Source organism: Equus quagga, chromosome 8 (assembly GCF_021613505.1).
Source record: "Equus quagga isolate Etosha38 chromosome 8, UCLA_HA_Equagga_1.0, whole genome shotgun sequence".
Classification (NCBI taxonomy): domain Eukaryota; kingdom Metazoa; phylum Chordata; class Mammalia; order Perissodactyla; family Equidae; genus Equus; species Equus quagga.
The window spans coordinates 124,233,516-124,259,552 of NC_060274.1; the positions used below are offsets into that span (position 1 = coordinate 124,233,516).

General features: G+C 39.0%; 1 protein-coding gene across 1 annotated transcript in view; it reads left to right on the top strand.

Moving 5' to 3' along the window:
• CNTNAP2 (contactin associated protein 2) overlaps positions 1–26,037 on the top strand; it is a 1,871,002-nt gene that overhangs the window by 1,143,753 nt on the left and 701,212 nt on the right. Inside the window, exon 11 of the mRNA XM_046668987.1 lies at positions 2,380–2,486. Coding sequence (XP_046524943.1) covers positions 2,380–2,486 — 107 coding nt within the window. The remainder of the gene's footprint in view (positions 1–2,379; positions 2,487–26,037) is intronic.

Consider the following 26,037-nt stretch of genomic DNA (forward strand, 5'->3'; position numbering starts at 1 on the left):
TACACTTCTGCCCTACTTCATCCTGAATTAATTGATATAATGAGCTGATGTAAATTGCTTTCACTGTCAGGCTGAACTGATATTAACCCACAACAATTTAGAAAGTAAATGTACCACACAAAAGCAAGTACCTACTAAATTCCAAAATTAAGTATCAAGGATGTGTTTTAGTTTTTATGTAATTTTGGTGTCTGTCCCATTGCTTCCTCCCATGATCTGAAGAATCAGGACTGCTGGATATAAACCCCTTCTGCTGAGGCCTGTGCCTGGAGAGGGTAGTGGCTGTGGTAATGGACAACCAACCATGGACCACCCAGCACCCATGGATCTACCTCCTTGTCATTGCTTTCTCGCTTAGCCTGCTGGGAACAATTTTCAACATTTTAATTATAAAAATGCAACTCCTCTTTTAAGGCCCAGGAGAAATGCTCTAAACTTTGTTAAGCCCTTTATTTATGTTCTAGTCATCACTACTCTAGTATCCAAATTTCCATAGCATTCCATATCTCCTTGACCACGCATCAAACTCTGCCTGGTATTGTATTTTTCATGTATCTTATTTCCCACCCCCACCTTCACGTAGGTTATAGGAGAAAGACCACCTTTGTAGCCTTGATAACACCAAGCCTAAGTTCACTTGAAATATACGTGGCTGTTAAAAGTAGAGTGAATTTCCCATCCTCCTCATGATAATCCAACATCATCATGCCTTTGCTTACGTTCTTTTCCCCCAGTAATACTCTTCCTCTCATTGTCTTCTCTTAGAATCCTGTCCATTCATTGAGGCTCAAATCAAAAGATTTTTACTGTACCTCAAATCTGCTTATGATCTCTCATGGGAAACTGCAGAGTGCATTATTTGTCCCTGCATTATGCAACTTTTCATTTCCATCTCATATTATAGATTTTGTGTGTACAACATATGTAGTGTCCTAGGCTGTAAGCTCTTGAAAGGCAGTGAATAGAATCTTAATTCATCTCTGTTTGCCACAGTGCTGTGTGTATAGTACATGCTTAATAAATGTTTGCTGTGTGACTAAGAGTTGTAGAGGAATAGCATTCCTACATAAGAATTGGAGGTCCCATGCCAAACTGGGCTATGCCCTGCTATGGGAGTTTTAGGCACAGAACGGCTGATGGTAAATCAAGAATGGGGGATGGAGAGCTCTGTCCCTTTGGCCAGCCCTATCCTATTTTGCAGCAGGAAGCTACCAGGGCATTGTGATTAAGGGGTTCCACATGAGGTGGCTCTCTCTCAGTCCATTAGCTATGACCCATAGCTAATAGATTCTGCTATTTTAATCTGGGTGGACTTTTCTATTTTAGAGAGTTTCCTATTAAAATCTAGAAATCTTTTATGAATTCTAATACATAACAACAAATACCTTTGTTATCTGTGAGCATCTTAACCAGGATTATAAAGAATCAGGTTGTGGGAAGTTGGAGAGAGGAATTGAGGGGAGGGAGAACAGGATAGGAACAGGAGAAAGGAAAGAGTTTGTGCTGTTGAAACAGCAGTGTTCCTGAGCAGATTTCGACTTCACTATTGCTAGGGTACAGGCGAGCTATGAAATTGTGCCCTGGAAGCTGTGGTTCAGATATGCATAGCTCCCATTTATGGGCTATTTCCTGCCTATTAATTATCTAGTTTATGAATATTATCTCCAAACCTTAAAAGTACTTATAAAATAGGTATAATTACTCCATTTTTCAAATGAGAAAATTAAGATTCAGAAAGGTTAAATTACCTAGTCACAACTGGCCCTTTAGTAAGTAGAAAGCCAAAGATTTGAACACCAAACCTGCAGTTTTTCCACTTGTTATGCTTGCTGCCTCTTTGAATAGGTGGCTTTCACTAGCCAGCTGGGCACAGGGGGAAACAGAAATCTTTTCTTATAAGGCTAGTATATTCTCGTTGCTGTTGCCAGGGCATTATTTCAAAAACTCAAATTGTTGTGCAAAACTCAGTGTTCCCCCTTTCTGACTTGGCCTTGGCCTTGGCCTTGGTGAAGAATAGGACAGGAAACAACATGGCTCGTCTCCCGTCTCTCACCAGGAGGAAATTTAGCTAGTGTCTTTGTTTTTGTTCAAAAGGAAAATAAAATGAATCTGTGAGGTGCAAATGAATCTCTCAACTGTTTGTTAATTTCTACTGTTTACTCAAAAATGGGAAACACCAGGCCTGTGATACATTATCTTTTGTGCGCTTGGCACCTTCCATCATGAATCATATTAATCTGCTTCAACTAACAAGGATTAATTGCCTTGGTAAGGCAACCTGGCATTGAAATGATATATTGCCCAGACAGCTTGGAATTTGGCCACTCGTAAATCTCATTTGTTTGTTGGTTTATTTCTGTTTGTCTCTTTCTCTGACAGATGTGTGCCCAATCACTGTGAGCATGGAGGGAAGTGCTCGCAAACGTGGGACAGCTTCAAATGCACTTGTGACGAGACGGGATACAGTGGGGCCACCTGCCACAACTGTGAGTGCCAATTCATCTCACTTTAAACTTGTAATTGCATGAGAATCCCAGGTCTTCGCTATACTTTGAAGCCCCGCAACCTGAATAATCCACATATTGAATCACTTGATTCTAAAGAACCCAGATTTTGCTATTGCTTCTCCAGAATAGTATTCTAATGTGTCAAAATATATTCTCTCATGCCTAATGACTCAAAAAGAAGGACCAACATTTCCAATGTCCTATAAACACAGGGTTGAGATTGGAATGCTTTTCTTGGATTTGCCCCTGTGTGTCTAAGCCATGTCTGTCTGCATAGATAGTTTGGAAAATTGTGTTAGTGTGATGTCTCTGACTGGATCCTCATTTATCAATTCATCAGAAAGGCAGACAGAGTGTAATTTGAACATTTAGTTTCTGGACAGTGGTTGTCTCCTACTCTATCTCAACTATTTGACCACATTTTTTAGATCAGAAAAATGAGTTAGAAAGTGGAATGAAGTCTATTAAGTTGTATATCTAAAGTAGAAACACAATAAAGCAAATTTTTTTAATATTAAAAAGTAACATGCAAAGCCAACTAATAAAACAGATGTGCCTTATTTTGCATAGTAGCATTACCCTGAAAAGTTAAATAAAATTAAATTTTTGTAATTCAAAGAATATTTTTAAATGAATGTTAACTATATAACATTAATTTTCTGAAAATGCATTGCTGTTTACAAAGAACTTTTGAAAAGAGATTTGCCATAAAACATATAGTTGAAAGAAGAAGGTAATTTGTTGGGGGGGGGGGGGTGGTATGTGTGTGTGTGTAGGGAGGAAGGAATGCAGAGAGAAAGAGATTCAATCTTCTTCAGTCTTCTCTTAATCTGTTGAAAAACTAATATAATACCTAAAAATATAATATCTAAACCCTCTAATTACACAGACTGCTTTCTGTTTACTTCAGTTTTAGGAAACAATGGCAGGCAAAATGTTATCAAAGTACCGTTCTGGGGCCAGTAAAAATGCAATACAGTTGTCTGAGCCTTTTCATATTAGTATTTGTAGTAATGAACAGTAAGAAATGATGTTCAAAATATGTTGTAAGACCTCAACTAAGAAAAAAATATTTGCAATTTCTTTTATTGCACTTATTCATTTGTTTAGGGACATATTCAAAAACAAGAGACAAAAAGAACTCCCAGAAAAATTAACATGAATAGGAAGATGTACAAGAGAATAAAAACAGATAAACACTTAGTGGAGTCATTATCTAGAAACTATTTATTATAGGTCTCTGAAAAAGTATTTTAATGAATAAAGCACAAAACTGATATTGAAGTTAACTAGAATAAGGAATTATAACTAAAATTGTTCCTCTCCAATCAAATAAGGATGTTAACTTCCAGAATATGATATTTAGCGTATGATAAATGATGCTTGAATTAGCTAACTTTGATAAAACTGAGTACCTTCACTCCACCAGTGTAATTTATGTATCGGGCTGTAAATACCACCTTTAACTATGAGAGATCTTATTCCTGAATATGGAAATTATAGCTACAGACAAAGAGCAAGAAATTGGTGGTGGTTACAAGGGTTTCCTAGCTCAGTGACCACTTTGGTATTGAAGTGAAAAGCAAATAATTCTTTTTTATAGCTGCGTCCTTTATTGAAATATAGAGCAAAGAAAAAGACTTTTTTAAATTATAAAATTAAAAAAAATTTAAATATATGCTACTGGTTGAATAGTTGAGTTTTTTAAAAGAGTTTTTTCTAAATAACTCCAAGTATTCAAAATGCCCTGTGTGTGTTCAGGTTTGGCTGTATGGTGAGCTCAAAATGTAAGAGGGAAATTATCTCCTCTCTGTGCTCATTCCTACTCATTCTTTGTTCCATTTTTGTATCTGTAAACATAGAATTATTCATTTTAACAATGAGAGCCTGATCCCTTGTTGTCTTCCCTAAATAAGGCCAAAATCTTGAAAATCAAGTGTGCGCATAAATAGAAGTTAGAAGACCATACTGCATAATTCAAGAAAGGGTTGATTGGACACTATTTTGTTGTGGAAAACACATCTTGTAGCTCGTTGAAGTATAAATGCTTCCTAATAAACTGAAAGACTTGATATATCTCTTAGTTACTTCCATGGATTAGTTAGAAATGAGAGGGTCTGGCTCAGCACATAATAATGTAAAAATGTATAATATACGCCATTCAGTTTAATACAGAATGAACGATTTTGCATTTTTACTTAGTCGGTGACCACATTCATAGCGAGAGAATTGAAGTGACCAGACAGTGGCTTGTGATGCTACATGGGATTATCATGCTGTGCGCCCTTGTGGCGAGTCATTTGGCTTCTCTTGGACTTCCTTTATTCCTCGATTTTGTAGTTTTAAAAGCCAATGAGCTGAGACTTCCACTTGCTCATTCTGTGTTCTCTGGTTTTGAACTTCATTAATATTATTAAATGTTTTGCCTCATTATTTCCTGTGGAAAACTAACCAGCCCTTTTGAAAAGGAGTGATGGTCATTTTATATTAGTACCACCTTAAAAAGGTAAAGAATAGCTAACTAAAATCTGAAGTTTACTATAACTAAATATTTAGCAGAGCTTCAAACATCACAATTAGGCTGCTAACTATTTCATCACATTTTCTACACTGCTCTGGGCTTGGTCAGAAGGAAATAGCTATTTTTCGGGTGACCTGTGATCATCCACGCTAGAGGGTGTAGTCCAAGAGGGAACCAAGGAGCCCTTTTCTGATAGTTCACACTGCCCGAGTTTGAACTTGGCTCTACCGCTTACTTACTTGTAACCTTGGGCACTTCAACTCTTCGAGCTTCTGTTTTCTCCTGTGAAATGGGTATCGTAGCAGCATCATCTCATAAAGCCATTGTGAGGCGCAGTGAGATGATTTATGGAAGACACAGAGAAGAACCTCAGCGTATGTTAGTACTCAATAAATTTTTCTCATTTCATTCCTTCCAGAACAATCACCCCTTTCCTGTGAACTTTTATACCAATGATTGTTCATATCGTACAACTTATCACTAATTTCATGCTGCCATTCATTGTTTGCTATCATTTCTGTGGCAGATTTGGGCTTGAAGTGAATATCTGGTTTCGATAGCTTTTTTTTTTTTTTCCAGAAGAATTAAAGAGAATTAAAAGCGATCTGGATATGTCCTAGACTTCTACCTATTTGTTTATTAGTTAGTTTATACCTGGAGAATTTATTTTTAAATAAATTCTATCCAGGGCTCAGAGGATTGACATTTACAAATCACTCTCCTAGGATGCTTTGAATGAGGAAATCCCACCGGGAGAGCCAAAGATCCCCAGGGATGGTCAGACCACGGGAAAGGAAAACCAGTTTTGTTGTCTAAACACAAAAGAAGCTAGTTTGTGACAAAGTGCAAATACGTTGCATTGTTGCAGTTTTATCCTTTTTAAATTTTCTTATACCAGTATTTCATTCTCTGTGAATTTTGGAGAACTGACTAGTAGCATATCAGAACATAAAATTATGACAAAGGTCTCTGTAGAATGATCACGTTGAATAGTTTCTTTATACGTTTTGTTATATTGACTTATCCCTACTTCACTCTCCCAAAAGTATAAGAATCTGTCTTTCTTGTGAGCAAAACTTTGTGTTTATAGCTACAGTCTTTTTCTCTTAATGGTGCTACACAGATACCTTTTAATTGGTCTCTAAGCTTACTTTCCAAAACTTCAAATGCTCTTTAGGATCTAATTATCATCTCATTTTTTTCACATGTCTTCCTTACACTTCATAATTATGACTCTAATTTACATAAATTAAATTCAGAAAGCCATCCCTTATCTCATGGCTTAGCTGATATTTTTCCTCATGGTCTGTCTTTGACCACAGTCATTCTTACATATCATATTAACCCCTTATGCGGAGCTGCCGTAAAAATCCCCAGAATATCCTCAATAATATGAAAACTTTTGGCTATTTTCACAGGTATAAGAGGATATTTGACAGATACAAGCAATGTTTTGGGGTGAAAATTTATAAGAATTATGAAATGCCAGATCCTCATTCTGAGAGAAAATATTTTTCTGGATGTCTTTTTATTTGTTTATTTATTTTTGCTGAGGAAGATTCACCCTCAGCTATCATCTGTGCCCATCCTCTGCTATTTTGTATATGGGTCACCACCACAGCATGGCTGCCAATGAGTGGTGTAGGTTCACACCCAAGAACCGAACCCAGGCCACCAAAGTGGAGCACATCTAACTTAACCACCAGGCCACGTGGCCAGCCCCAGGTATCTTTTTTATTAAAGGAGAGATTTTTCACCTTGCCCTGATGTATAAACAAGGCTGTTTCCAGAAGTATTAAGAGGAGATAAACTAAATGACCTATACAGATATCTTCCAATTTTAAAATTATGTGATTTCTGAATTCTGAAATACTAAGAAGGAACGGGTACTGATGTTGTCACATAAATGCAAAACTAAAATTTTTAGTTTAAAAGTTTAGTGTTAGCCAGTGTTAGAGAGAGAATTAAAATTTTAAAGGAAACTATTCTATATTCTGTAGTCTGGAGCTGTTACTCTGGGCCCACAAATTTGTAAACCATAAATTACACTGTACCTTATTACTGAACACCTGAAAAGTGCAGTGGATTTTAGTAGCTCACACAATGTTGCTTATAATCCCTATTATACCCATAAGCAATTTAACTCAAAGCGTAATTTTTACAAAAGGAATTAATCCTACCTCCTCACAGTTACGCTAACCGAGAGTGTAAACACCTAGATTTATTGGCACTGGGAAATTCGGTGCTTCCATTCATTCGGAGCTACCATAGACTTAGGCATCAGTGGAGACAGCTTGGAATTTGAACATTGCTACCAAAACGAAAAAGCGGTCCTTGAGTAGAATCCTGGCCTTATGGAATTGGAATCCATCCCTCAGCAATAAATTCAACTGACTTACAAGGTCCTACGTGGTATGGCTACATCATTAACCTGGCTTTCTACTGTGCTTTTCCTTCCTTTCTCCCCTCCCATCCCACTGGCCTCCTTCCAGTTTTTCATACATGTCCTATACCCCCACACGGTTCCCTCTCCCTGCACTATCCCCACCACAGGACTTTTGCACATGCTCCCTCTCTGCTTTGTCTGGTACATTCCTACTCATTCTTCAGATCTCAATTCAGTAGTGACCTTCTTAGGGAAGCTTTCCATGTCCCTGGAATTAGGTCCAACCCTCTTATTCTAAGACATGTATCTTCCTCGTAGCACTAGCACTGATTGTGATTTTGCATTTGTTATTTGTGATTCTTCAACAATATCTGTCTCCTCCACTGGGCCATCATGTCTGAGAGGAGACTGTGCCAGGTTCTGTGCACCGTTTTATCCCCAGGGCCCACCCAGCAGGTAAAATGTGTTCAGCGAATATGCACTGAATCAGAGTGAATGAATGACAGAGAATGTAAAGAGCTTCAACCACTTTTTAAAAAAGCAATGTCCTTTATACAAATTTATGAAGATAGTGAAGCTGTGAAGAGAAAGTACAGCTCAAGGAAAACAGAAAAGGAGGGTAGAGAAGAAAAGCTGGATTAGTGGAAGGCAGAGAGGATAGTGATAGTAATAACAGCAGAAACAACCACACGAGGTGTAAAGTTATAGGAAATTATATGGAGGCATTCGATGTGTGGGCAGACAAACCCACACATTTCAAATAATCTTTGAGGAAAGCACTGTGCCATGTTAAGATACCATTCATTACTGTCACTTGTGGGAATATACACTAACTTAGGCAAAGTAAATTGCAACAACAAAAATAATGATATCTTAGATAGTAGAGTGCAGACACCTACTGTGTGGCTGATTGTATGAGCTATTCTAATCTAATAAATATAGGTGTGTTTAAATATTGACTACGTAGTGAATGACAGAAGAAGTTTACTTTAAATTTGGTGCAAAAGTTGAATAAGATGAACATAATCCTATGATTTATCATGTGATATCATATGTGTATTCTCGCTGCAGGGAAATTACAGAGAGGAAAAAGAACTCAGGGTCTGAAGCCAGCTGTCTTGATGTCAAATCCTCTGATCTTCAGGCTATCTGACCAATCTTATTTCTCCATCAGCGGGGCTTTCCTAGTTGTAGGATACTGACTCTCTCCTGTATGCGTAAATCCTGTTTCCTCAAACCCTCTTAGCGTATTAGCATGGATTCCACTTACACCGTAGAGAGTGAAGTCAGTTCTTCCAGTACGTGCTACGGGGCCCTGACAGCAATGAAACGAGACGCGCTGGATTTAATCCTCTTTCCCAGCCCTCCTCCCCGCCTCCTTTATTTCCCCCTCTGTGCTGTCTTGATTTTGTGTTTTGGACATCACTTAACCTCTCTGAACCTTAAGTTCCCTCTGGGACGTTCCGTGAATTATTATCCCTTAAAGTGCATTGCGAATTGAGCAAACATCTTATATCTTTTTGTAACTTTTATTATACCACTAAATCTTTAAAAGCAGCCACTAAATTTTTGTCTGATTGTGAGTAGCGTAAAGATACCAAGCACTGGTGTAGTTGATTCTTAGGGAAAAGATCACAGCATGTCTCAATATTTAAGCCAAAGCTCACAGAAAAGGTAAAAGGCTTTGTTAGCAAATCTACTGCTACACGGGCTGATTTACATGCACAGGGTGAACGTGCGCTTCTAATCTAGACGTGGAATTAAGCAGCCAGATTGTGCTTCTTTGTTATCAAGTGAACAATGACAAAATTCTTCCAGTTTTACCTCTCTTTCATCCTCCTTTTCCATTCCTACATTATGACCTACTTCAGTTGCTCAGTGTGTCCTTGTAATTAAGGAGTGGCTATGGGGCACAACTGCAGGACCATGGGACGGCGAGGGTCTATATTCCTACCACCATTTCTTCATTTTTTATCCAGTCATCAATGTGTTGAGAGCTGACTCCGTTCTGCACATGGGGTAGGTGCTGGAATGTGGAGTAGAGAAATGAAGAGGGCAGGGAGACTAGGAGGTGTTGTCAAATAGCTCCCTCCAAAGAAGTGTATCACTTCATTAAAAATAAAAGTCCTTATGATCTTCATTCATCCCCACGTCTCTGGTTCATTGGGATGGTGAAATGAGGATAACTTGTACCATTGCTTACCTTTTTTAGTCTAGGTTGGTACTTTGCATGTTTACAAAAGATGTATAAATGTAATTATATGGAAAAAATATTTAACATCTTACGCAAATTCTTGGCAATTCTAAGCAATTGTTTCATCTTTTCAGATTAAATTATCAGGTTATTTATTTGTTTAATGCTGGGGTCTTTTCTTATCAGAGGAACAGGAGAAATCAGAGTGAGGAGGACCCAGCTTCAGCATGGCCTTGGCTGGAGAATGCAGTTTCATTAACATGCTAGTGAGCCCTGCCTGGCTGTGTGTGCTCCCCGCAGGAGAAGCTTACTTTCTCACTAGAGCCGAAGCATTTGGGGAAAAGAGGGAAACGACAAGTGGTGTCACTTCCTGAAATCGCACTTATTTACCAAAAGAAACACTCATTCCAGCAGCTCGTTTCCTCACGTTTTCACCTGGGATCTACACAGAAAGGAAGATGAAAAGAAATGGGAAAGGGCTCCCTGTGCAGAAATGTTGGAAGGGGATTTAGAGCCGTTCTGTCTTTCAGCTACAACCAAATAAATTACACTGGATTAAAACAGTGCAGGTCATCTGGAGAAACACAGCCCAAGGACCTTTCCATTTCTAAGGCGCCCAAATTTCAAATTAATCCCTTCTTTCATGTCTTGCTTTGGAAAGATGGCTAAGATTAAACATAGAAAGAAAGGATTTAATTTCAGTTTTACAAAGACTCTTTCAATAGTTCCAAAAATATATCTTTCTCTTTGAATAAAGAACCTTTGCAAAAAGTTGATCTGCAAATGAATATTAAAAAGCAGCCTGCCGTAGAGACGAGCTGTGATCCTGTGAACTTCTCAGAGGCTGTGAAATGCCAGTGCTAGGTCTTGAGGGAGTTGACATTATTCATTAAACTTCCCTGTTTGAATCCCAGTGGCTGTCTCATCCCGGGTTCAGAGAACAGTAAAAGGAACAGAAAACACCTCTACCCCTTCGCCAAGTTCTGTTAGGGGAAGGAAGAGAGAGGGAAGGGGGCCTGTTCAATTGGAAGATAAAAAAGGGAACTTCAGAGACATTTGTATCTACTCAAAAAACAAGAAAGGAGTATGAAAGTTAAAAATAGGATGTGCCTCTCCTTTGATCCTTTTAATGTCTCCCGAATCAAACAATGTTTTGCTGTCATATGGACATTAGTTGCTACGCTCCTATTCTAAGTCTTTAGCTTTACAAACAGTGTATAGGATTATCTCTAATTAATAGATGGCTCCAATTTAATAATATTGTATGTCTATTTTGTGTGTAGCACACCATGTGGATACAGAAATACAGCAAGAGCCCTCGTCCTTATGAAGTAGACAAAGTAGTTAAAAAAGGAAGCAAAAACAGTCTGGAAACGTTAGTAGATTAGTAGGAGGTAACAGATGTTTGTGTGCCAAACTGGCATAAAGACCAGTACGTACATATGAGAGAGAGAACAATGTGAACTAAGATGTGTGGGGAGGGCTCAAGGAGGAGCTGAGTCCTTGTTTGGTTGGGAATTAAGATTGAGACTGAGAGGAAAAAGTGTGGGAGATGGGACAGCAGAAGCAAAGTCCAAGGGCAGAGATAAACATGCGCTGTGCAGAAGAACGGTGGTGAAGGAGTCAAACCGCTTTGGAGTCTGCAGATGTCAATGGCAATGCTCCTTCCGATGCTTACAGGCCACATGATCCTGGGGGAGCTGCCAGCCGCTCCAAATCCCTGTCTGAGTAATATGCTGGAGCCAAGTTTGTTAAATATTCAGGAATTTTGTGAGCTGGTTGTTAAAGCTTGGTACCTTGAACCAGACTACAGTGGGAGAATTTACCCATGAAAATTGACAAACCCTACAAATCCAGACTCTTTTTTGTTTCTTTTTTTGTAGAGCTGGTTTATCAGAATACCACTGCCCTGTTTCATTATAAAAGGAGAATAATAGCGTCTACCTAGCAGTATTATTGTGCAGGGTCCAGATAAGGTGTAAAATGTCTAGCATGGTTGTAATCAACACAGGTAATTCTCAGGAGATGGGAGCTATGATTGTAAATGTAATAACGTGGAGAGATCGGTCCCATCAAAGGAACAGCAGGATGTGGAGCTGAGTGGGTAAGTTGAGCTAGCCAGGGGACAGTGGTCTTGAGTATGACTTCAGATATGATTCTGCATCACCATTTTTACCATAAAACAACTTTGCTTTTATTCTGTAGAAGAGTTGAGTTCTTCTCACTACGTTAATTCCTCAATGACATTAAAGCCTGCGCTAAAAGACTATTGGCATATGATTATTTATGAAGTAAGGGGGACTTGTAAGACTACTGTGTTTAGAGAACATTTATGAAGAACCTTTGGGTTCTGTGGTGTCACTTCGACTGTCAACATTTCTTTTAGGAAAGTGACAGAAACTGCTGTGTTACTAAAGTTTGCCTCAACTGTTTAGCTTATAGTATATTCTTAGGTAACAACAGTTGAATAATTAGCTCTATTGGGATACAAAACTAATTTTGGGATTACTTTGTGATTGTCAACCTAAAGCAAAAGAATGAGAAGCTTTCTCCCTTCAGGATCTCCTCCAGCTATGACTCAGCGATGTCAAATTTTTCTTCCTTAAATTCAAGACACCTCGTTTGTTTGCCAAGCTTTCTGGGAAAAAATGACTCTAATGAATCTTGTGATTTTTTTTCACCATTTACGCGATCAAAATCTGAAGAATGAATGATGGTTCTTCTTTTGGTTTTGCTTTTCTTGACAAAATCGTGGTGAACGAAGGACTCTCTGCATGTCTTTTGCTGTTTTTGCTGTATTCTGCTTTTCCTCCTGTTCCACCCCCTCCCGGGCAAAGAATGTTGAGAAAAGTATAGTGCAGATTGTTGAATCTGAAATGAAAATGTCTATCTATTCAAATAATTTCCATCTGTTATATTTGTTGTAGACAGCTAATGCCACTCAAAGCAAAAGTTTCCCAGGGAAAGTGCAGCAGTTTCCAAGAAAATTTTGCGCATTCACTTTTTGGGTGTTCGCACATTTGACTGCTTTCAACTTTTAGTAAAATGTTTTATTCGAAAATCTTTTAACTTAGCCAAGTAAAAGTGAAATACTATAAATGTATATGGATTTGACTAAAAAATACGGTCTTATTTTCAAGCAAAGCGAGAAAAAGATCCAATGGCTTGCAGTCCCTCGGTCTCATCATATAATTTTGTCCCAAAGCTACCATGATGGCTCCTGTCTGCAAAATATGCCCACCCTACCCCTGAAAGACCTTTCTTGCCATCACAGATGCCAGCACCAAATGCCAGGCAATGTTGGCACCTACAAAGTTGCTGTCATTACTCATTAGCAGGCATCAAAATGTCCTAATAATACTCTTTGCCATTACCCAAGCCTGTTGAGACATCAATTATACATGTCTTGCTTGCCAAGTCATGTGATCAGCTTCCACTGTGCTGGATAAAGCCAAGTGAGGCTGTCGGTTATTTGGACGAAGAAACACTTCTAAGAGTTTGGCTGTAGACAGATAAATTCTTTCCATCCACATGACTGCAGTGGAATTCAGAGCTCTAGAAAACTCTCTGTGTGTTTTCTACCATATGGCTATCTGTTGCTGAGTTGCCTCACTTAGAGAACATTCAAGCATGCAAGGGAAAGCATATTCTTACTCAGAAAATACTAGCATGTTAAGCTCCTTTATGGTGTCAGTGACGTATAGGCTTTCTGAGTTAATAAAACCTGAATTTTGTCAGGTGGATTATTCTGAAAGTCCTAAACTACTTGAAGCTAGGTAAATGGAAAAAACTTTGTTAATTCATTGTCCGAAAGGATTATTTTTTCCTTTGTATAATTCTTCAAAGCAAGCTGACTTAAGCCATGTGAAAGAGAAGAAAGCATCCGGAACTTGCACAGGGGAGAGAGTATCAGTAATGGAGACCGTCTTGCCTTCTCACGACATAGCAGTTCTGGGAAAGAAGTATTGGAACTGCACATCTCTTAGATGCCCTTGAGGAGGGCAGGGCAGAAACTCCAGGCAGCAATGCTTGTTTCCTAGTCATTAGTGGGAGCTACTCTGTGATCACAGCACCTTCTGGGGCAGCCTGAGCTATTACAGAATATCTCTTCTCTTCTCAGCTGGCCGTGTGGCCAGTTAGCCACAAGGCCAGTCATCCAAGGGGAACTGAAGTGGAACAGGGATGGGAAGAGGAAGCAGAATGAGTGAGGGGCGACAGAAGCGCAGTGATTGCAGAACGAATCCTCCTCTTCTCATCAATGCTGCGTCCACTGCTTAGGACACAGTTTCCACTATTAACAGATAAAGTGTAGCATCAACTCTGTCTTGCAACTTTTGCTTTGCCTCCATGCCATTGCCACAGCTCTGCTGAATAGAGGTCATTTTCACACAGCTTCATTTCTATAGCCTATGCTAGGTTTTTGGGCTAACACGTATTTCAGAAATAGAAAGAAGGATACAGAATGATTCATAGGGCAGAAATAATATGGAAAATAGATTTATTGAGAAGCATTTGAATTGCTATTAGCAATCAAGGAAGAAAGTTTATTAATAGAAAACATTTCCCCAAATCCCTTATACATGTAGATTGGATGCTGAAAGAACTTATACATAGGAAAAGTGTCAGTTTAAAGCCCAAGTAATTTATTTATTATATAAAAAATTCTGGGGCCAGCCCCGTGGCTGAGTGGTTAAGTTCGCACGCTCTGCTTCGGCGGCCCAGGGTTTCGCTGGTTCGGATCCTGGGCGTGGACATGGCACTGTTCGTCAGGCCATGCTGAAGCGGTGTCCCACATGCCACAACTAGAAGGACCAATAACTAAAAATATATACAACTGTGTACTGGGGGTCTTTGGGGAGAAGAAGGAAAAAGAAAAAAAAATCTTTAAAAAAAATTCTAAGAGATTTTTTGAATTAGGATTTCAGTTTTTCATTCAAACTGCCACTTCCTTTTCTTCCTTGTCATCACCCTACACTTCCCAAGTGCCCCCTCTCTTAGATGAGATGAGTCAATATCAGGCCCTAAATTCTACTGCATGAGGTTCCTCAGCCAAGGAATGGGTTCACTTTGACACTTGATCAACATCAATTTCACATATGGTGATCAAAAAAACAAATTTGGAGACAGCCCCATGGTCTAGTGATAAAGTTCAGTGTGCTCCACTTTGGTGGCCTGGGTTCAGTTCCTGGCCATGGGCCTACAGCACTCACCAGGGCCATACTGTGGTGGCAACCCACATACAAAATAGTGGAAGATGGGCACAGATGTTAGCTCAGGGTGAATCTTCCTCAGCAAAAATAAAAACAAAAAACAAACAAAAAACAAATTTAGGGGCCAGCCTGGCGGCATAGCAGTTAAGTTCACACGCTCTACTTTGGCAGCCAGGGGTTCACTGGTTTGGATCTCAGGTGTGGACCTATGTACCACTTATCAAGCAGGCTGTGGCAGGTGTCCCACATACAAAATAGAGGAAGATGGCACAGATGTTAGCTCAGGGCCAATCTTCTGCAGCAAAAAAAAGGAGCATTTGTGGCAGAAGTCAGCTCAGGGCTAATCTTTCTCAAAAAACAAACAAACAAATTTACTCTGCACAAACTGTAATTTTCATGCTGGGATCATTTAGATTCCAGCAGTCTCTCTATTGATTAGTTTAAGAAAACTGTGTTTCTATTGTGCTTTTTCAATGAGGATGCCCAGTGGAAATCATACTTGAATCTCGAGGGACTCTTTGCTTTTCAAAACTACAATAAACAGAATGTTGATGGTTGGAAAGATGGGCTGATTATCCATAGACTTAAAAAATTAAGAAGGAATATACAAAGTTTGTGGAGGGGTCATTTAGCAGATACTTTGAAGTACTTATTGATATAATAGTATGCTAAGATTAGAGACTACACCTAAAAAAATAAAGCAGATGCCCTGAAATGCTGCATTCTTATAGTCTTATCAAGAGGTCTGCGACCACCTCAGTTTCCTGAATTTTGTCCCAATTCTCTTCTCCAGTATGTCGCTTCCTTCTTTCAGGCAAAGAAGAAGGACTTTAAGCAGGGACAGTGGAGGGAGAGAATACGAAGGGGTCTTGGAGGAGTGGGGAGAGGAGGAGGAGTATTAACCTTTGAGTTGCAAGGCCAGTCTCACTGGAGTTTCCGGCTCCCTTGCTTTCTACAGTGTGATCCGTGCATGGAGAGGGGGCTTGGTGCATACTTCAAGGAGCCCTAGAGATCATATAAATGCCATTTAGACAAAATAGAAATGTATTTATTTTTAAAGTAAGTTTGCTGCCTGCGTTAGATTTAAACATATATTTAAGGTCAAAAAGCATTTTTAAAGTAGGGTCAAAAGAACAGCATTTTTTCTCAACAAAACCAGAACAAAATTAAAAAAAAAGAAATGGAAGGAAGCACGAGTGATTGGCATAGTGCCTCTTTGGAAGTAGTTTATAGATAAAATTGGGACATGAATTAAAGGCTCTCTAATCTATCACTGGCGTTTGCTCTCTTCTTTATGAGGAAGGATATTCTATTCATAAGAAACAATGAGAGATTACAACTCAGTTATTAAAACTTATTGAAGACAAAAGCACGGACATTTTTACGTTACGAATATTAATGCAAAAATGGACCAGTCGGGTTTCTTATAAATTACCAACAAGACAAACACATTGACAGCTGAGACACTAGATCATCTCAGACAGAAATCAAATCACATACTACATGCACACTTCCTGAGGCACACTTCATGCAAGCCTCTGTGTGTGTCATCAGTAATCACTTTACACTGAAATAAGCTCGCCGACGACCCACCGTAACTTCTCAGGGCCCTGAGCACATCTTCATTTTTGGACACAAATACTTAGCTTGTTGCTCAGCACCTGGTAAGTATTAAATAAATTTTTGAGCAACTGAACTGTAATTGTGTCTACATGCATGCGCACACACACACACACACACGTACACACATCATACCTCTGAAATGACTATAAAGATATGTTTATCTGCTCTGAACACAGACTTACACCATAAAGAGTCTGTCGGTGGCGTACAGCGTCTTACAATAAAATCTCTTTTGTTTCTCAGTAAGAGAATAACTTTCCTTTCATTTGAGAATGTCCCTGATATTTGGTCCGTGATACTTCCGTTATGCCAAATTATGCTCTATAGAAAATAGGATGAAGAGGAGACTTCAGTAGCAACAGAACTGACTCCCACTTACATGTTTTTGTGAACTATGACGGGGAGACTCTGTTCGTGATCAGCAAAGTGTCAGAAAGAGATCGTTGAGGGAGGGGTACGTTCTGTGCCTTCTTTGTAAATGACTCCGAGAGATGGGATGCCATGTGCGTCAGTTTCCTAGGGTCGCAGTAACAAATGGGTACAAACTTGATGGCTTAAACCAACAGTTTATTCTCTCTCAGTTTTGGAGGCCGAAATCCGTGGGGTCAGGCACCTCTGAAGCCTCTAGAGAAGAATCCCCCTTGCTTCTTTCTTGCTTCTGGCGGCGGCCAGCAGTTTTTGCCATTCCTTGGCTTTTGTAGTCTGTGCACTTCGATCTCTGCCTCCCTCTTCACATGGCCTTCTTCCCTGTGTGTCTATGTCTGTGTGTCTGAATTTCCCTCTCATTTCTCTTCTAAAGACACAAGTCATTGGATTTAGGGCCCTGCTGCTCCAGTATGACTCATCTTGACTAATTACATCTGCAAAGACCCTATTTCCAAACACAATCCATCTTGAGTTCCTTGGTGGACATAAGTTTTTTAGGGCACTCTTCAGCCCATACACTGTGCGTGCTCACATCCCTCCCTCTACGTAGCATCCTCTTGTGCTTTCCTGTCTCCATACTTTGGCTTAGGCCAGCCCCCAAGATCCATCCCAGAATGCTCTTCTCCCCACTTTCACTGCATTCAAACTTCATGCTCTGTGGGGTCCAGGTCACAGACTCTATTTTGTGAAATCTTCTTTTACTATTCAAGCTTAAAGTGACTTCTCTTTTGTTTTCCTTATTTTCCATAGCAATTCTTATCTGTATGATTTCTCTGGTATTTATACACTTTGCTATATTTTTCCAAAGGTTTTTTACAGTTTTTTCCCTGGAAAGTAAATTGTGTAGGCATAGGTCAACAAGTCCCATACTTTTTAGAAAACCTAGTCATCAGTATTTGTTGATGAGATCTTTAGTTTTGAGCATGTGCTGTGTTTTGAAAGAGCGTTACTGGGAGCAGAGGGAAGCACGCAAAGTACTGAACTTTAAATTTACTATCTCACGTAATCTTCAAAATTGCATGTAAGGAAGACATTACTCCATTTTACAGATTGAAAAACTGAGGTTCAAAGTACGTGGCAGAGTCAGGATTTCAAATTGTTCACTGTCTAATTTGTGAAGTTTGTGTCTTGCCGTAAAGCCTCCCTTCTGGCAAAGCTTTTTCAACTTTCAGAGCATCGAAAATTCCTGGGAATGGAGAGACTATTTTGAGAAGTTGTCTCGAAAAGTTGGTTTCATTTTGGAGGGTGTAGTAGAGGAGCCACATCCCTCAGCTCCTGACTTTACTCTCCACTGATGTTCATCCTGATAGCAGCTGCTGGGGGAGCAAGTTAGAGAACCGCTGACCGAAAGAGGCGCACGTAGCTGCCTACAGGTGTCCATGAGCACAGAGACCTCCAAGGGTCTCAGCGCTAGTTTATTACAATCACCCCATTTAATAGAGACAATATAAAATCATTGAAAACATTTTATAACCTCAAAGGACGGCTGTTTTTAAATCATTTTAAAATGTGTAGTTGTATTTGTGATACATTGCTGTTGATATAAACCCGTGTGCATATACCACATACCTACATAACCAGTAGATTGTTACCTTATGAATCAGAAAGGCTCATTTTCCAGGCATTTTGGTTTAGTGGAATCTGTCCTTGGCTACCCTGACTGTTTAGGATCTGATTAAATCTGCGTACATACATGCATACAATGATGCAAACTTCAGCAAGTGATCAAAGGCTGACTTCTCACGGGCTAACTTTTGACTTGATTGCTCATTCAGAAAATACTATTGCAATACACATTTCCACATGGACTTTCCTCCCCTCTCTAAAGGATGGAGACCCAAATGCTGCAAAGCTCCCCGTGGGCTCCTGGCTCAGAAACAGTTCTCTCAGCACACTCCTGACATTATTAATGGCCCTGATGTACAAACCCAGAATAAAATAGAATTAAAATCCAAAGTTAATTTCAAGCTCCATTAGAAATTAAAGGTGTTGGGAAAGAAATCAATACTTGCCCGGTGCCAAATGACTACATTCGAAGCAATTAATTCTATTATTTTGTAACTTCTAAAAACTAGAAAGGACCTTCAAACTATAAAATGTTGCCACGCTCACACATATATACAATATGTGACTAAAAATAATGAGAATGATTTCCAGAAGCAACATGCAAAAATCTATTTTATTACTTTATAGGCACACCATGTAGTATACACACTAAAATGTGTGTCTTAAAATAGAGCCAATTATTCTGTAAAATTCGTGGCTATTTCCAGCAATTACCAACACTTAGTTGTAAATCTGGGAGGATTTAAAGGACAGAAACAATGCAAAAGAGCTACGAGATTTCTTTAAAGCATTCATTTCCTTAATTTTACTTTCTCTTTTTTCTGGCTTCTTTTTATGTAATACTATAGATTTCCAAACAGATGACCTTCAAACACTGTATTTCCAACTAATGCAAAGTGTTTTACAACCTGTAGAGTTGTAGGTCATAAAAGACATAAAACTACACTCAGTAAAAGCTTTTTCATGTCAGAATCGTGGCCACTTCTTCCCTCTTGTGCCTTTTGGGGAACGTCTGATTTAACAAACGGGATCTTTATCAGGGCGAGGAAGATCAGAGTCAAATGGGTCTGGATGAGACTTTGTAATGAGGACATGTCACTTGTTCCCTCCCCCTATCAAGAAGAACCCAGGTGGTGAGAACCGACTCAAGCACTTCTTATCACTTCGCCAGACAGAGGGTGAGTAATTGCAGAAGATAATCTGGGACTAACCCAGTTCTTCCCTGAAGAAATGTCCTGAGGCTTCTGGTCAAACCTTCCTCTCTTTGTAATAAAAATAATCAATATGATAAAGACCTAATAGCTATAGAAAAAGACACCGGACCCATTCTAAGACTCAGCAACAGACAATGGAGCGAACATTGGCAGAAGCCTCACGCCCTTCAGGTTTCTGAATTTTGACACATTCTTCCAATGGCTCATATTCAACTCCTTGACCTTGTAAAAATGGTATCTTTTAAAATTCTATTAGCTGTACTTTCCTGAAGGAATGACTCATCTGACAAAATGATATAAAGTTGAATTTGGGGAGGCACCTGCCTGGCTCAGCAGCCACTATCCACTTTGTTGTCGCTATTCAGAATTCCACACTAGCTCTAACAGAAACAACCTCTTCACACCAAACTGACTTTTGACTCTCATAACTTCCCTGTTCAACTTTTTGTTTCTTTTTGCGATATTTTAAAAGGGGAGTGGATGCTGGAGTAAGACAGAATAGACGGGGGTTCCAGTCCCAACTATGTCACTTACCGTCCATGTGGTCCTAGGCGGCAACTTAACCTCCGTGATCCTTGCTTGCCTCTTCTTATGTATAAGAGAAATGATCATTCTTACCTGACAAGGTTTTTCAGTTTTTTGTATTTTTGAAAAATTTACAATGTATATGAAGTAGATGCTCATTTCTAGGCATATTGTGGGCCGTCAAAAGTGGTAGTCATTGCTGTTGTCATGGATCTCCATTTCCTGGGTGTCCGGGGACTGCATGTTCTCTCTCCCTCTTTTATCAGGCCAATTCTCAGGAGAGCATCACATATCTAACATTAGTACTTGCAGGTGAAGAAAAGTAAAGTAAGCAAAAGGAAATAAAGAATGTCAGAAATTAGAATGCAGAGCTGTGAGGGTGGGGCACGAATGAGGAGTGATATGTATTTGAAAACTGTGAATCTTTCTCAACATTTCTCATAAATGCAGCCAAGTACCTGAAGAAATCGTCCTTCCTTGCTGTCTCCTTCCAGTGCTGCTCAACCCCTCCACATGGCTTCCATCCTTTCTGCTTCACTGAATCTGCTCTCCTCAGTGACCTCCATATTGGCAAATTCATGCTGATTGGTTTAAATGGAGCATCTATATTTTATATAAGTTGGCTTCTCCTTCTTATGGTAGTTCCTTTGTTTTCCAAGACTCAACAAGCTCTTCATTTTGCTTCAGTTTGATTGAAGCCTTGGTTCCCATCTAGGTCCTGCCTCGCTCTTAAATGGTGGTGCTCCCAGCTTTGTCCACAGTCTTCTCACTTACACACTTCCCCTTAATGCCCCAACCCTGTCCTCAATTTCCATTTATATAGTGAAGTTTCCTTCATCTATATTGCTGGTCCAGAAAATTCTGCTGGATCTATTAAACTGCCTAAAAGACAGTGGCCAGCACACAGTAGGAATTTAATAAGTATTTGTTGATGTATGAACATCTCCACATCCTCCGTATTATATCCCTATAACCATCATAGCTTATTGAAAATAAACTTATCCTTTTCCCCCTTCCACTGTCTTGCTTTTCCTTCTTTATTACCTATAAACGTAAATGGTGCATTACAAACGCAGTCAGTGAAGCTAGTAATGTAAAATCCCCACATCTACTCAGTCACCACGTTTGGCACGTTCTGTCTCCAGGATATCGTTCCTGTCCCACCTTCCCCTCTGTACTACCCGTCAGCTCAGCTCTCCTCACTCCTGAGTAACTGCAGGGATCTTCCAATCTTCATCTGAGAGCCTTAGTTTATCCTTCATGCGTCTGCTAGACTGAAATTTCAAAAGTGAGGATCTGATGCCATCATTTCCCAGGTTGAAACTCTTTAATAAGTCTTTAAAGTTCTCCATAAAAAATTCAAATAGGTTGATGTCACAAAATGTTGCACCTATCCCCCTCTCCCGTTTCTCTAGGCATTTGGAGCATGTTATAATGTGTTGTACAAGCCTTTGCACGGGATGCAATTCCTCCTCTTCCTGTTCTGGTTAATTAACTTCAACATGTTCATGAATACTCAGCTCAAGTCTCATTTATTGCAGGAAACATTCTCTCATCCCAAATCTGATTAGGACCCCACCCTCCATGCTACCACAGCATCCAACAAAATAGCAATACAGAGTTACTGGATATTTGCTTCTTGATGTCAAAAACGTCTTCTTTGATTTCTCCTACCAAATCATAGGCTAGGACTGATGTAGTAGGCACTCAACAAATGCATGTTATGTAATGAATGAGAATTCCTTGCATGCCTAGTCTGCCACTCCCCAAACTACTTATTGGTAGGAATTTTGCTTGAAGGGAAGCAGCTGGGCTTGCACTAAATTTTCAGCCTTCTCTTTCTCTGTCCTTTCCCTTCATTGTGCTTTCCCTCCCTAATCTGTATCCAATGAGGGAGGGTCTGAGATCAGTCATTTATTTAGAAATTCTTTGGTATGAGTGGGATTCGATCACTGTCATTTTCCCTGTCAGTTATACTTTAAGCGGCTCATATCTAGTTGTAAAAGGAAAGACTAGGCTCCCACTTTAAAAAAAAATTCAGGGCAGAACAACCTTACTGCTCCTTGCTTTCTTACTTGTAAAGTTAGATAGAAGGTTTGATCCTTTTACGCTGCCTGGAATGTGTACTGAGGTTTTCTCTGCAGTTTGTTTCACCTGGCTGTTAAGTCCTAGGTACTTCTGGGAACTGAAGGGAAGAAGTGTTTCAGCTTTAGGCACTGAACTTGGAGACCACCAGTCAGTCCATCAGTTCTATCTCTATCTGGTTTTTGCTTTGTTTTCTGTAAACCAGTGATTCTTAAATTTCAGTTTGTTTGAGAATCACTTGAGTAAATCTATAAAGTACAGATTTCAGGGCACATCCCAAGATCATAAGATCTGTAATAGGCTCAGGGAATCTGCATTTGAATGAGCTTACTAGAAGATTCTAGAAGATTCTAAAGCGGATGCCTGATACCAGTTTGAATAGGCAGTACTTCCCTATCATTCTCTCCATCCTACCAGAAGATGGTGCATATCTGGGGTTCCACTTATTCTAACTCTTTTCTTCCCTTGACTGTAAGTTCACTAGACTCTGAGAGCTGAAACTCGTCATTTAGTGTCCTTTTACGGAGTGAATTTTCTATCTGTTCTACCTTAGCCTTGCAGTATCGTTTCAGTCACTAGCTGCATGGTCTCTCCTTTACTTTGTGATGGAGAGTTTCAGTCACCTCATCTTCACCAGGACGCAGGACTTTTCAAGAAGCAGGCCACTGCAGAATATACTGCCAAGGAGATTTCAAAGGGAAAAAGAGTCTCTCTCGAGGTCCTCACATCCCAGCCGTGGGGATGGTAGACAAGTGAAACACAGGAGAGCTTAAGGTTTATATCAGTCATTCCAGAATCTTTGCTTTTTACATTGAGTTAACTACAAACGGCATCAGGAAAAAGATGTTCCCCAAAAGTAAGGTATAAGTGATGCCAACGCAGAAGAGAGAAAAATCTCCAAAAGTTTGATTTTACAGTTCATGTCACATCCGTACCTTTTGAATTATTACTAATCCTTAATCCCCAAGCAATACAACCACCATTATGCATTTTACAAAAGATGCAGGAGATTAATATATGATATATACTAATGTTTGTAAATTTTGTTTTATTATAGCGCTTAATTTCTAACATGTTTAAATTTCATATGTTCCTGTAACATGCTCACGCTTGAAAAATAGCGACAACAGAGGAAGCATTGTTTCCCATGGTCATGAATCTAGACCAAATAGACAGTGAGTTGCTCTGGCTGCGCATACAGACGACTCCAGTCCTTTTTAGTGTTTCATCCCTCCGGCTGCCTTTTTCATGTCAGCGACAAAAGGTGGTACATTTAGTACATCATGAATACCAACCTGGTGCTTCTTTTGAACCCTGTCTAGCACTTTCTCCTTTTGTTCTGATCTTCATACACTATTTAAGAGTAATACCAGTACCAAGACCCCATAGAGTAACGATTTCACTGTTTAAATCTACCTTTCTTTAAGAAAGGAGTTCTTTCTTTCTCAAGCTGGTTTCTTTTTTTTAATGAAAAAGCTAATTATCCTTTAAAGCAACATATTTTTTTTTTACATTTTGCAATAAAACTAGAAAGTAATTTAGTAACTTTCTAATAGTAAGTTAATGAGTTCCATCCAAGAGCTGGTATCATGTGGTGCATATTTTTTATGTGTACATAGCATTTCTAAACTAAGCCCAGTTGATTTTTTAATTTTTTTACTTTTATCAGCAAGAAAGAGAGGCTAAAAACAGACTCATAGCTCCCCAGTGTGCTTCATAAGAGTATTTAACAGCATCCTAACATACTTAGGCACTGTGCACATGGACAGCTCTTTGTAACCAAATACCAAGGATCAGAGACAAATCACTGTGGTAGGCACTAGAAAACCTTTATATTTCTTATATTCCTGCTATGCTGGGTGTCCTGGGATAAAAACTTTACCTATTTTCCCTGACCTTACATGGACATGGGAGAATGCCTATAGGTGCTTTGTATAGGAGGAGCTACAGGTGCCAATAGAAAACTAAATAAAAGCATTTTTGTTTGTCTATTTTTAATCACACGGGATAGATTCATGATGAGATAATTACCCTGTGGAAGCATTATAGTGGACTGTATTTTCTTGGAGGAGTCTCGATAAGAAAGATATAAACTGGGAAAATCTTTGAGGGAAGAAATAATATGAGAAAGATGAGAAAAAAGGGTGGGGATACCGCCTAATGTACATCATACCCTAAAACACGGAGCACGTCAGCTACACTCTCTCACTGTAGCCTTGCCCATAGCTGTCAAACACACGTGCATGCACATGGCATCAAAGCATCCACACTTCCATTTGCAGACATATTCTTCTGAGATAGTTTTCTGGAAACACCAGGGAGTGCTTCTATTGAAAGACAGAATAAAAACATTTTAGGGGGCTGGCCCGGTGGTGTAGTGGTTAGGTTCCACATTCCACTTGGGTGGCCTGGGGTTCTCAGGTTTGGATCCCAGTCGTGGACCTAGCACTGCCCATCAAGCCATGCTGTGGCAGCATCCTAGATAAAGTAGAAGAAGATTGGCAGAGATGTTAGCTCAGGGCCAATCTTCCTCACAAGAAAAAAAAGTTTGGAATTTTTGTACATCTAAATCTTTGCTCATCTAAAATTTTTTTTGCATATCTAAATCTTCATTGCTAAATATTCACATCAGCAATGTAAGGAAGGTGATTTACAGAGACCAAAAGTTCATACCACACAGTGCCTACATATGGTTTTGTTTTTTATTTGGACTGTCTGTAGCTTAGATCACAGAGTTTCAGACTATCCCAGTATCTGGCCATATCCAGCTTTCATAAGATGTTTTTTCTATAACTAAACAAAAAAATCAAAGCTGTGGGAAAACGTTCACAATATCACAAAGAGAAATGTTATACATCAGCTTATTTAAGCTTATTATTAACCGTCAGAAAGATAAGAATTTTTATTGTCATTTAAAGAATCAGAAACTGAATTTAAATCAAGATCTAGCTCCTCTGTCCACTGGCCAATTTTTTCAACTTGAATATGACCTTTGACCAACACTTCCATTTCTGGAATTGTAGAGCAAGGAAATAATCAGACATATTTACAAAGATTTGTGTATGATTTTCATTTCAGCATAGTTTTGGGTGATAAAAAAAGAGTAAATTTTACCATCCTCAATAGAAGTATAGTAAAACAGATGGTGACATAATGACATCATGGGAAACGCATAAAGTCATGAGGCAGACTATATTGTTTGACATAGAAAACATAAGACTCTTACTCTATACTATAAAGAAGATCAAACTAAAATCAGAACACATAGTTTAAAAATATAAATATATAAAAAGCATAAAATGCTATATATTACAATTTTAACAGTGATTTTTGCCAGGTGATGGGATTATAGGCCATTTTCATATTCTTTTTTATATTTTTTATGTATTATCTTACTTGTATTCAAATAAACATGAATTATTTTTATAATAAATGATAAGCTTATTTCCAATTTTTAAATGCAGTAGTAAAGACAAAAGAAATAGGAATAAAAAGACCAGATATTAATTTCTACTCTCTTTTAATTCCCTAATCATGTGTTCAACATCTATTTATTTGTACAAATACCTAAATGGATTGTAAGCGCCTCAGGGAAAGAGACTGTGTGTTAATTGTCTTTTTTTTTTCTCCCCTTAATGCTCTGCAAAAGAAAAAACAGTAGATGCGTGTTAAATTTTTTTTATTAAATACGCAGTCTTGATTCAGTCACTTTCCCTTTCTGAGGCTCGTTTTTCTCATCCATAAGGCTCTCCTCACCACGCCGGGGATCCCTGGGAGGCG